Source organism: Zonotrichia albicollis, chromosome 3 (genome assembly GCF_047830755.1).
Source record: "Zonotrichia albicollis isolate bZonAlb1 chromosome 3, bZonAlb1.hap1, whole genome shotgun sequence".
NCBI classification, from domain to species: domain Eukaryota; kingdom Metazoa; phylum Chordata; class Aves; order Passeriformes; family Passerellidae; genus Zonotrichia; species Zonotrichia albicollis.
In genome coordinates this window covers 91,855,523-91,867,607 of record NC_133821.1, presented here as the reverse complement: position 1 = coordinate 91,867,607, position 12,085 = coordinate 91,855,523, and the positions used below count along the sequence as shown (strand labels likewise).

Sequence of the window (12,085 nt, the reverse complement as noted above, 5' to 3'; positions counted from 1 at the left end):
ACAAAAAGGCCATGTAGTAAATTTGAAAGAAGCTTAAAACCTCTCTGAGGAACCTACTGTTCTTTTTCTTTTCTTGCACGTTTTCTTGTGTGCAGTAAGTGTACCATGGAAATTTCTCGGTAAGTAGTTTTCTTTTTCTGTAAAACACTAAGATTAAATAATATTGCTCTTATGACTGGAATGTTGGAATGGAAGGATACAGGCTCTTTTGGAAGGGCAGGCAGAAGAAATGAAGTGGAGGTGTCACTATATGTCAGTTGGAGGTTGTGGAGCTAGACTTGGGGACTAAGGAGACGACCAAAAGCTTATGGGTCAGGATTAAAGGGAGGGCAGGGACAGGTAACTTTATGGTGGGGTTGTTTCCTACAGGGAGTCCAACTAGGAGGCTGTACAAGAAAATTGGAGAGGCTTTATTTATAAAGGCATGTAGTGATTGGACAAGTGGGAATGGCTTCAAACTGAGAGAGTTGGTTTAGATACTAGGATGGAGTTCTTTACTATGATGGTGGTGAGGCACTGGACAGGTTACCCAGAGAAGTTGTGAGCACCCCATCTCTGGAAGTGTTCAAGGCCAGTTTGGATAGAGCTCTGAGCAACCTGGTCTAGTAGAAAGTGTCTCTGCCTATGGCAAAAGGGTTGGAACTATAGGATCTGTAAGGTATGTCCCAACCTCAGCTATGCTATGATTCTGTCCTATTTGTCCTATTACCAGATAATCATTCCTGTTATTTTAAGAAGTATGCACTGAAATATTTAAAAAGGTAGCATATGATAGTTATATATGGCTACAAAAATCTCTTTCAGGAATAGGGAAGGCTCTAGCCTTGTTGTATCGTTCTTCCTTTTTCAGAGAACACCCCAGATGCAGGCTGCTTGTTTTAGGGGAGTTTTTTTTCTTGAAATTGTTCTGGTTTGTCTAAGTGAAAAATATTTCTAGAAAATGGCATTCAGAAGGAATTTGCTATTTGGACAAAAGGAAGGGAGCTATTTTTCCAGGAGCATTAGTCTTTATCCGAGACACAGACACTCAGATTCTTTTGTAGTGAAAGAAATTCGCTCACTCTCACACATGCTGTCTCCTCCTGCCCCAGTGAGTATTGCACACTACATCACTGCACTGTTGTAATCTGAACTAAAATAGGACATTACATCATGTTACCCAAAAGATTTACAGGCAGTTTGTCTAAGAGTATAAATTCTACCTATTCACCCGACTGACTGCAGAATTAGCTTAGGAAGTTTGTACACAGAGCAGCAGAATAACCTTGGTATTGCCCTGTCTTATAGAAGGAAAATATATTACCTTCTTAGAATTCATTTCATAGCAGTGTAAAGAAAACTTCCCAGGATGTAGAGCATAAAAATACTCCCAAATGTAGTTGATGCTGAAGTAGTTTTGGTCATCTGTGTAGCCCCCATCACATGAATTTTGAACTTTGGCTTAGTATCCTGTTAGCATAAAAGCAGCCCATAGACCAAGCTGTAGATTTTCAGCTACAAGACACAAAATAAGTGCTTCTCACTCAATATCCTTTCATATTCTTCATACAGAAGAATCTTCTTACCCTAGAATGCAATGCCCAAAGGGATCTTTGCATGTACATATCCTGATGTCACTTGTAACATGGATCACAAAATACCAACCAGCTTTTCCTGAGTCTTCATGTGGTTGAATATAAGTTTATGTAATTATATGTGTGTGTATATTTATGTATGATATTTTTAGATGTTCATCTAATCCTGGATTGCAGATGATATAGAATTTGAGACCAACAATTTAGTCTACATGTTAATAATTATCCTCTTTGAAAAGATTTTTAGCTTGAGCTTTAAAAAATCTCCCTTGTTGAGAAAGCATTTCAGCCCTTCCTTGTGTTTCTGAAGTGCAGTGTAAACTCCTAGTGATTGTCTGCCCAAAGTGCAGGGTTAATATTTGTGCACTGCCTTTGCCTAAACTTTAATATTAATTGCTACTAAATAAATTGTAAAAAATTAATTCCCTTTCTTTTTTAGAACTTGTTAAATGCTAGATTTCTTGTTTTTATTTTCCTCCTTTTCAGTTTTATTGGTGCATGTGTTTTGGTTTTTTAAAAATTGTTTTCCAATACCAGCATGTGATGATTCTGCATGTAGTGCACACTTCATGTGGTGATGGCTATGGCCTAGTGCCAGCACTAAAATACATTTGAAATAAATCAAATTGTGTAGTGATGATATACTTCATGACTCTTGTCATGGGTTTTTCACCTTTCCAAATCCATGGACTGATTTAAAAATTTCCCATATGATTTGGCACGTGCATCACAGCATTAGTGTAGTCAGAATTTTAACAAATGTAGTCTACATTTTAACAAATTCCACCTATCAGCTGTTAAGAAAACAGTGCAGGATAATCTTTTTGTCTGCCTAACTCAAAAGTGGCATCTTGAAAAACTGTTCCTTGTTTGCTGCAATAGTAGCAACAAAATGTTCTTAAAAATAAATTAGTTATAACTTTCCCAAACCATCTCCAAATGTTTTTAATTATGTACATTTTGTATTGAAAAATGACCTCATTTGCCAAGTGAACACATTTTTTCTGTCAAAATAGATGGTAGATAAGTGTTGCCCCCCATGTAAACAGTGAAAGTCAAGATTCCTTTTTTGGAATTATGGTGGGGTTTATTTGGGATTTGATGTCAGGAGAAATAAATCAAAGCACCAACATCAGAAGTAAGCATGATTATTCCTGGAATTCTTCTAAAAGAAAAGGAAAATCCAAAAATTTTGCTGTGGCCCATGCAGGTTTGTTAGAGCTAAATGCAGGAGAGCAAGATTGTGTTGTGGTTTTGAAATTAGGCAAAAAATAAGCATTTTGATTCCTATATAGGGTCTGTTGATCTTTATAACATTAAACAAAAAGATATGAAACTCTAAAGCCATGGCACTTGAGTGGTCAGAGCACATACCTTCCTGTGTGGCACAATCCTTGATGTATAGAGGTTAGAAGTGCAACACATCTTACTGAGCTTTAAATACTGCACTGTGCTTGGCAGCTTCAGAAAGTCATTCCTTTATTAGTCATCTGTCTCTGAGGCAACAGAAAAAAAAAGTGCTGCCAATTTATATAGGCAGCTTATAGTAAACTGCTGCTGAATTGGAGTCTCAGTTGATCTTTGTGAGGGAATGGATCTGGGCCAAAACTCATAAAAATGGATGTGCTTCTGCCCTTTGTCATGGGGTCAGCAAAGGCCTGTAGGATTCATGCGTTACCAGGTGACAGAAAAAGTTATGCATGTGTCAGAAAGGACAGTAGGGATGGAAGGACAGAGCAGGGATGCACAAGGAGTGTGCATGCACAGGGAACAATACAGGAGTAGTGCTCAGGGGAGCCAACTGGTCTCTTCTGACACACATCCATTAGAAGAATAATAAAGATGTTCCTCAGCATATTGCTTTTATATACGTCAATGTACTCTTGTAACCTGACTCCAATCTCATGCCTTAGGTATCTAATTTTAGCTCCTGTTTTCTCAGAGAAAAGTTATGTAATAGACTTCATTTTGAATGTTGTTTGGGGTGACCTACACTCCCATATTTTTTGTTCATGCTATAGAGTACTTTATTGCCTTAATGGAAGGACTGTGAAAATAATTTCTTCCAGCATTGAATCAAGTTGCATAGAAAATTTGCAAAAATTTGTCATTTTTTTTGTAATTGTTTTACAATGAATTTTTCATAGTATATGATTGAATACCTAATCCTGCTTTGTTGTGTTGCTTGCATGCTGCTGCATTTCTGGTACTGTAGCCAATCTTACATAAGTTGAATGTCTTGTGTCTGCTCTCAAGAGAAGCCACAGCTACCCTGTGCATAAAATTCTCTTGCAACTGATTTGGGTTCCTCTCTCTCCACCCAAGAAGTCTCAGGGGAGTCTTGAGTGGATAGCGTGTTTTATCCTCTACCTATTTTCCAGCAATGTTTTGTAACCTTGAGGCATTTCTCAGAAGATGAGTGAAGCATGAGAAGTGCACTTGGCTGTGCTGATTTTTGAGAAGGCAGCAGCCAATGCCCCATCAAGGGGAAGGGAAAGGCCAGGGACACTGCTCATGACAGGAATGAACTGTGTAGTTTCTTGGAAAATGAGAGGAAAGGGAAGCAAATTGAGTAGGCTTTGGCAATAGTCCTAAACGGGTTGAGGAGGAGAATTAGCCACATTAATGATTAATGATAGCAAAGCTCATTCAGCTTGAAAAGTACTTGCTATAAGTGCTAAGTGCTGGCATTAAAAATGTATGCATTTTTGTTTTAGTCCACACTTGGCATCTGAAAATGGAGAGGAAAGAGAAGAGCCAGCAGTGTCATTATAGCAGCACTAATACCTCACTACAGCTGAAATCACAGCTTGCCAAGGCACACAGCCTAGGGTCTGGGTGTTACAGATCTCAGCCTGTTGTGCTTAGTGATACGGGTTCTCCTAAAGTATTCCACCACCTGCCCTGCAGAGCTCTGAGTGAAGGCTTGGAAACCTTCTGTGAGTCACCATCTACTAAATGAACAGTTGTCCTCATTAAACTGCTACTGAGGAAGACAAAGACTATGTGTAGGCTGTCACACATGGATTTCTTTGCACAATTAAAAATTTTATAAATATCAATTATCTGATCTCTGTTTTTCTTCTCAAAAAAAAAAAATGACCTGCTTTCTCTAATGTGTGGGAGACACAGAGAAAGGGAGCTCTAACAGAAATGATTTGTCGTGCTATCAAGGTGGTGGCAACTTGCCACCAGAAATGCTGTGGATCAGAGCAGCAGAGATTGTGTGGGCAGGAAGTGCAGTCTTTGCCACAATCAAGCTGCGAGAGGTAAAATCTAGAATAATTTGTTAATAGAGGTATCTGAAAGGAGCTGAGTAGACAAATCGAGAGGCAGAAGAGAAAGAGAAGAGGTTTGAAGTGTGAACTTTAACAGCTACAAGCCAACGCCTGAGGGTTAGACTGAAAGGTGCTTGTTGATGGGCCATTTGATTGCACAGGGTGAAGGAAGAAGCAGTTTTGTGCTCTGACCTGAAGTTAGGCACACCAGCCTTGGCACTGTCAATGCAGCCCTTTGCCTTCCTAGGCTGGTGGTTAGTCAGCAGCTGCATACCTTTAGCAAATGTCTGGAAATGGTAACTGAAATCCTTATTTTGCCAGTTTGCTGCAGAGTGTGTAATCCTTCTTGCTTCCCACACAGCTGTATGCTGAGCTGGTGTTATATCTTCATTTCACTCTGCTGTTAGTCTAGCCTCACTCTTTATTCACACATCTGCAAACAGAGTTAGGGACAGAGTTCTTTAATTGTCTCCAGTTTGCTTATGGCAGCTGAGCACACAGGCGGGGTGAGAACATCACAGGGTGCCCCATCCACTGGGAAGCAGAGCCTTGTCTGCTCTTTCTGTGTAGTGCTAAGCTGGTAGAAGCTGCACAATAGCAGCAGAGGGCATCTCTTCATTACTGCCCTGTCTTCCCAGTAGACACCTAAGCATTAGCTCTCAGCTTGATGTAGGAAAAATGGAGGTGGAGGGGAGTTGTTGCTCATCAAGAATGACAAGGTTTAATCTTAATTTGCCCTTGGTCAAAAATATACATTTCTCTGCTTTGTTGACAGCCGTGCTGTGCACTGCTGTGCCAGAGGCTACATTTACAGTTATGAGCTGGGTAAAATGCTGTGGTTGCCAGGGGAGAAAAGTATTAGTATTACCAATATTTATTATTTGGTCCCCATGGAAACTATAGTTCTTCAGGGAGTCCTAATTTTCACATTTTTCCACTCTGTGGAAAAGTTACTTCTTTAACCATGAAGTTCAGATAGTTGTTTTCCAAGAATACATGTCAAGATACTCAACTTCCTTTGTGTTCTAGCATGCTTGACAGATGCCTGTCTATGGGGAATTACTGCTTACTAAGATACGTTGTGACTTCCAGTCACACAAATTTCTTTGGAGTGTGGTTAATATAATTGTATCATGGAGGTGTTTTATTGTTTTTTCCGCCTCTGCGTCCTCTTTGATTTGTTCTTTCCCCCATTATTATTTTGTAACTTGCTGCATATTTTAAATTGATGAAAAGCTATTTGGTTAATTTTGGTTTAAGTGGTCTTAGAAGTTTTTTTCAACCTAAATGATTCTATAATTTTGATGGGGAAATAAACTTTGTTTTCTACTTAAAGGTATAAATGTGGCAAAAGCTATCAATGTGGCTCATGGCTGTAAAACAGACACAGTAGTACCTGTTTTTTCAAAGTTTGAGTTCTTCAGATTTTCAGACTAAAGCTGTTAAAATACTGAGGGATTTAACCTTGGCAGAATAGTTAACTCAGTGTTTGGCTCTCTTACAGTGCCTAAAACAGTATGTGGAACTTCTAATCAAAGAAGGTCTAGAAACAGCAATCAGCTGCCCTGATGCTGCCTGCCCAAAGCGAGGTCATCTGCAAGAAAATGAGGTACATTCTTCCTGCAAAGAGGGTGTTTTCCTTACAGGATGTTTAAATCTGTCTTGCTTTTTATGTTGCAGCTTCATTGTTGACAACATATGTTTTTATTAATTCTTCAAAGGTCAAATACTCTGTTTAACAGATTATTACTGTTCCTAATTGGAATTTTTTCTTCTTTTCCTTTTTTCAACAGATTGAGTGCATGGTTGCATCAGAAATCATGCAAAGGTATAAGAAGCTACAGTTTGAAAGAGGTAACACATGTAACACTACCCACTGAAGGCTGTGAGAATGAGTTTTTTCCAGAGCAGTCCTATAAATCAGAATCTCTGCGTATGTTCTTGCAGTATCATTGTGCGTTAATTGCTTGGTCATCAGAAAGAAAAACCCCAAAACCTAAAACTTCTTGCTTCTGTTCTTGCCTGTATCATTCCCAGAACTGCAGCACTCTGGGAATAAACTAAGGAAAGAAAATTGCTATGTATTATATTCCTAAATAGCTAAGGGAGGGAGTGACTTCTATTTTGAGCTTTGCTGTTTAAGTTGACTACTAGTATTGTAGGGGCTGGAGAAGAATACTGACCTCTTTCACAGAGGCAAGATTATCTCCTGGGTTAGCATTTAGTACAGAATTAATGAGCATGTGTGTAACGATACAAACACATTAAGAACATAAGCTGACTGTATGCTAATGGAGATGTGCAATGGCAGGACCATAGAGAACTGACAGTAAAGTTTTGCTGGGGGCAGGACCCAGCCTAGAAACCACTGCAATCATTGGTAGATTTTTACTGCCTTCACTGGGCTTTGAAACATGAAATGAGTTATCTGTAAGGAGCATCCAAGAAAGAGATGAAACTGTATCTTATGCTCTTGTTAATCATGTGGTTACATTAGGATAGAGGTCAACTTGAAATAGATTCCTACTGGGCAAGGCATTGTAAAAACACTTTCTGGTGGTTTTAACTGCATAGTATATGCTGTATTTAACTTCAAGTACAACTGAAAAAAATACCTCTCATTCTCAGAACAAGTTTAGTTCAGTGAATGAAACTGTGCAATTAATTGAGACTCATGAAACTCACTTTGGTTTGGTGCCTGTTTGCAAAGCAGGCCAGGTTTATGTCAATGTGGGTCACATAAATTAAAAAGCTCCTTTTGAAAATTTGTGTCTTCAAATGCCCTGCCAGTCAACCTCAGCTGAAATGCATTGTTATGGAAGGCTGATCTTGTATCCGCCTGTGAATTTGGTTCTTTTATGCCCCTTTGCAGAAGTGCTTTTGGATCCCTGCCGGACTTGGTGTCCATCCTCTACATGCCAGGCAGTTTGCCAGCTCCAGGAATCAAGCCCACAAGACCCTCAGCTGGTCCAGTGCAAAGTGTGTGACATTGAGTTCTGCTCTGCTTGCAAATCTAATTGGCATCCAGGTCAAGGCTGTCAAGAGAGCATGCCAATCTCTTTTCTTCCAGGAGAAACAAGGTAAGATATTGTAAAAGATTAAGTATTTAGAAGCCAAAAACTCAAAGAGGCATTTTCCTGATGTTTTGTTCTAAAGCTGTTTCCTTCACTTAGTTGTTCCTGTTCTTTTAATGCTGTATTCTAAAACTGAACAGCTCTTGGCAGCCTCACTCTTTGCCAGCATTCCCAGAAAAGCACAAAAGAGCTGCTTGAGCCTTTGGCCTTTTGCCCCAGTGGGAAAAATATGACATCCAGGCAGCTCATCAGCTTCACTTGAGGGATGATCTTGTTACTGCTGCTCTCCTGGTCAGTGTGGGAGTCGCTAACATCATGCCAGACAGTGATTTTCAGGATACCCTGTCCATCATCTTTTCTGCACATTTGCCATATGATCTTAAGCTCTGTTTCAAGTGGTCTCTGGTGGCAAACTGCAGCCATTGAATAAGAAGGACCATTGTGTCTGGGCTTTTTCAAAGATTGCGTTGCACTCCAAGGCATCATTAAAGCCCTGTCCAGCTTTGGACTTAGTTACTCATACCTTGTCTTCTTTCAAGCTTTGCTGTAACAGATGACTAGCTAAGATGCTGTCATGATGAGTTCCTGATCAAATACACTAACTTTGGCACATGCTTTTGTGTGTGCATGACAAAAACTGAAGGTTGCTAAATTTCATGGCAAGGTAACAAACTTTATCTACTTTTGCTTAGTGTTTTGTTGCTTTTAGTTTTTATTCCATGCTTAATTTTTTTACTCCATCAAGTAAAAGTAAAAATTGTTTTTTCATTGTTCTGGAGCATAATGTGCCTGCTAGGAGCATTAGGAGTTTCATATACATTTTATGTATACAAAGCATTTTTTTCTAGTACGGTCACCCCTAGTGTTAATAATTAGTGTGTGTCCTTTTATCCTGCTATTGGGCAAATAAATCAATCAATCATCAGTCCAGTTTTGCAGCAAATTGTTGATTCTCCATCAGTAATTCTTGCATCTCACAATGGCAGTAGCTGCAGGATTTGTCATTTAAGGTACATTTTAGTTGTTAGTGAGCATAAAACCTGCATACAGTAGAAAGCTACACAAGGGAAATAAAAATTGTTCCACTATTTCAACATTCCTCTGTGTTGTGCCCATTATATCAGGGGATATCTGTGGTTTTGCACAGTTGTGCAAGAACAGTCAGTGGTGGCCCTAACTCATGAACAGTGACTTGTTAGGAGTCTGTCAACAGAGACAAAGTTTAACTGAAAGAGCAACATGCACCAAAACCTTATTGTTGTTGATTTGGAGGGAAACTCTTAGACAGGGTCCTCAAGGAGGGCACAGACAAGTTCTCTGTCCCTGGTGCCCCAGTCCAAAGGAATGTGGTCTGGAGTTATTGTGCAATCAAGGGATTATTTCTTCATCTGAGAAAGAAAGGAGAGAAAAGTAAAATAATCTAGATGTACAAAATATTTAGATGTGAGCTACCTGCTGCTCATCTGGTACGTTACAGGATAAAACTGTTTAATATCTATTAATATCTACATAAAAAAGCTGTTTTTTACATGATAAATAAAAGATCCTAACTTTATGTAGACACTGTAGTCATTAAGCATATTCCTAAAGATATAGTTGAAAAGTAGTGCACAGCATAATATCTGAATAATAAAACCACTTGAATTCCTGAATCTCTAGTAATTTCTCTTTTTTTAAGCAAAAAATGCAGGCTTGCCTTCATACACAGTTTTTAGACATTATTTTCTAAACTGACCTGGTCATGCATTTTACTAATTTCCCACTCTCTCCCACAGTTCAGTTTTCAAAGTGGAAGATGATGATGCTCCGATCAAACGCTGTCCAAAGTGTAAAGTTTACATTGAACGAGATGAAGGCTGTGCCCAAATGATGTGTAAGAATTGCAAACATGCCTTTTGCTGGTACTGTCTGGAATCTCTTGATGTGAGTACATGCTGTGCACTCTTGGCTCTCAAAAGCTTAGAAGTTCATTGCTTTGCCATCCAGCTGTCTCTTTAATCAATTAAATAAATAGCGTTCTAGCTTCTGGCCACAACTCACCAGAGCTGGTGCTGATAATTTGATAGGATTTGTATCCTCTGTTTCATTTGTCTGACCTGTGTGAATTTAGCATTTGGCCTGAGTCAGTAAATAATTATTAAAAAGTAAAATCTTATAAGACAGTAATTTGTTTACAATCTTTACATGGCACCTAACATGGGGAAGAGTGTTGCTTTTTTTTTTTCAGTGCTGACTTTTCAATGTTGCCTTTCTTGAAGGCATTACAGTATAAGACTAGCAATGCTCTCAGTCTGAGGATGTTTAACAAACTAGATGTGGTAGGTTATTAGCAGTCTTATTTGTTTACCATTCATTGTATTCTGTGGGACAAGAAATAGATCTGCCATAGGAGAAAGAATACTGTGTTCCCCCAACAGCAGGAATTTATTGTTCTATAAGCTGCTACTGTCATATGTTTATATTTTCTTAAAATCAGCCTGCTATCATGCCCACAGATCAGAATATATACAATACACAACATCTGTTTCCATGTCATCAGTTTTACTTTATAACTTTGTTAACAATAGCAAAGGAAATTAGGTTCCTGAGAGCTACTCCCAACTATTCAAATCTTGTGGTTGTTCCATTTGAATACTTTACTAACAATCCTGAAGTCACAGGCTTCTCACATGCTCTCACAGATAAAAAAGCAGTGTTGCCTAAGAACTAGGCCTACTATCTTGTCTGGTTTGTGAGAGGCTGACAGAATTGATAGGGATGTAATATCTCAGAAATCTGTTTTGTCATTCTGTTCTTCAGCTAGATAAAGGAGCCAGCTTTGGGAGGTCTGCAGCACAAGTACTGATTTTTCCTTTGCTCTTGCTGTATGTTTGTAAAATGCATGCAGTGATCAGCTTATCTTCTTGTATTCTCTTGCTAAACTTCATGCTAGCATTTAAATATGCACCTAAAGACCCTTTGGGAGAAGAATTTATTATATATCTATAACACATGCCAAATAAACCTGCTTGTGAAGACACCTAACTATAAACAAAGCACTTTGGAAAGGTTGGACATGGCCATATCCACTTGCTTTTATCTTCCTGTGTGATTCTTGGGTTTAAGTTGTCTGGTTATATTGTTTTGTAACTTGAAGAACTAGTGTTTATTGCCTACCTTCTCATTTAATATTTGCAGGATGATTTTCTCCTTATACATTATGACAAAGGACCTTGTCGAAACAAGCTGGGGCACTCCAGGGCATCTGTTATCTGGCACAGGACACAGGTAAAGCTCAGATCTTTTAAAGCTTTCTGCAATTCTACTGCTGTCATAGTCCCTCATTTTAACTCCTTAGGATAAATTCTGTGCCAAATGGTAACTGATTTTTGTAGCAGATAAAAAGAGGGCAGTAGCTTGGAGTGGAACAATTATCTCTCCTAGAGAAGGCTCTCCTTGGCAAAATGCCCCTGAGAACCAGAAAAGGTATGTTTGCAGTGCCAGTCCCGATTGTTCTCACTGAACATGGAGGATGAACTAAGTTGCCACTGTCAGTATTATTTACAAGGAAGCTCTTTCTGCAAGGCAGTTTTAGCTCTGGATCCAGAGCTGGAGTGGAATTAACCTGAATACAGACATTATCTTGCTATGGTCTCTATCTGACTCTTTCCTGTTGGTTGGATAGAAATAACCCTGAAGGTTCATCAGTAGTTTCAAACACAGATTCAAACTGACAATTGCAGAGAGTGTGGGAATACCTCTTGTAGTCTAGATTCAGTGTTGCTAGACTCAGCAAGAATGCTAGTAATAAAAGAGCTCTCTGCAGCACTGTGATGCATGCAGTATAAATGCTAATGTGTGGCTTGGTCCAATCCACTGCCTCTACATTCACTTCAGAGATAGGGGGACATCTGCGTATCTGAGTCATCTCTTCCTAAATTAACTGTGTGCCTGGAAAAAGCTACCTTTGAGATGAAGTACTTTTCTTGAAGTAAGAAGATTTTTTTCCATGTGAGCATAAACCCCAAGTCTATAGAATAATCATCAAGTCTGAAATAAAAGGAGAAGGATCTCACCCTTCTCCTTTTACCCACACCACTGGGTGTCTGAGCTGAGGACTGGCTTTTGCTTGGATTAGCCAATGGTAGCTTAGGAGGTGTGTGGGTACATGAAGTTTACT

At 39.1% G+C, this 12,085-nt stretch overlaps 1 protein-coding gene across 3 annotated transcripts in view; it reads left to right on the top strand.

Moving 5' to 3' along the window:
• Positions 1 to 12,085, top strand: part of RNF144A (ring finger protein 144A) — a 68,966-nt gene that overhangs the window by 43,366 nt on the left and 13,515 nt on the right. For all 3 annotated transcript variants that reach the window (XM_074538126.1, XM_026793573.2, XM_005487222.4), the window contains 5 exons: positions 6,357 to 6,461; positions 6,646 to 6,706; positions 7,725 to 7,932; positions 9,702 to 9,849; positions 11,104 to 11,193. In XM_074538126.1, coding sequence (XP_074394227.1) covers positions 6,357 to 6,461; positions 6,646 to 6,706; positions 7,725 to 7,932; positions 9,702 to 9,849; positions 11,104 to 11,193 — 612 coding nt within the window. The remainder of the gene's footprint in view (positions 1 to 6,356; positions 6,462 to 6,645; positions 6,707 to 7,724; positions 7,933 to 9,701; positions 9,850 to 11,103; positions 11,194 to 12,085) is intronic.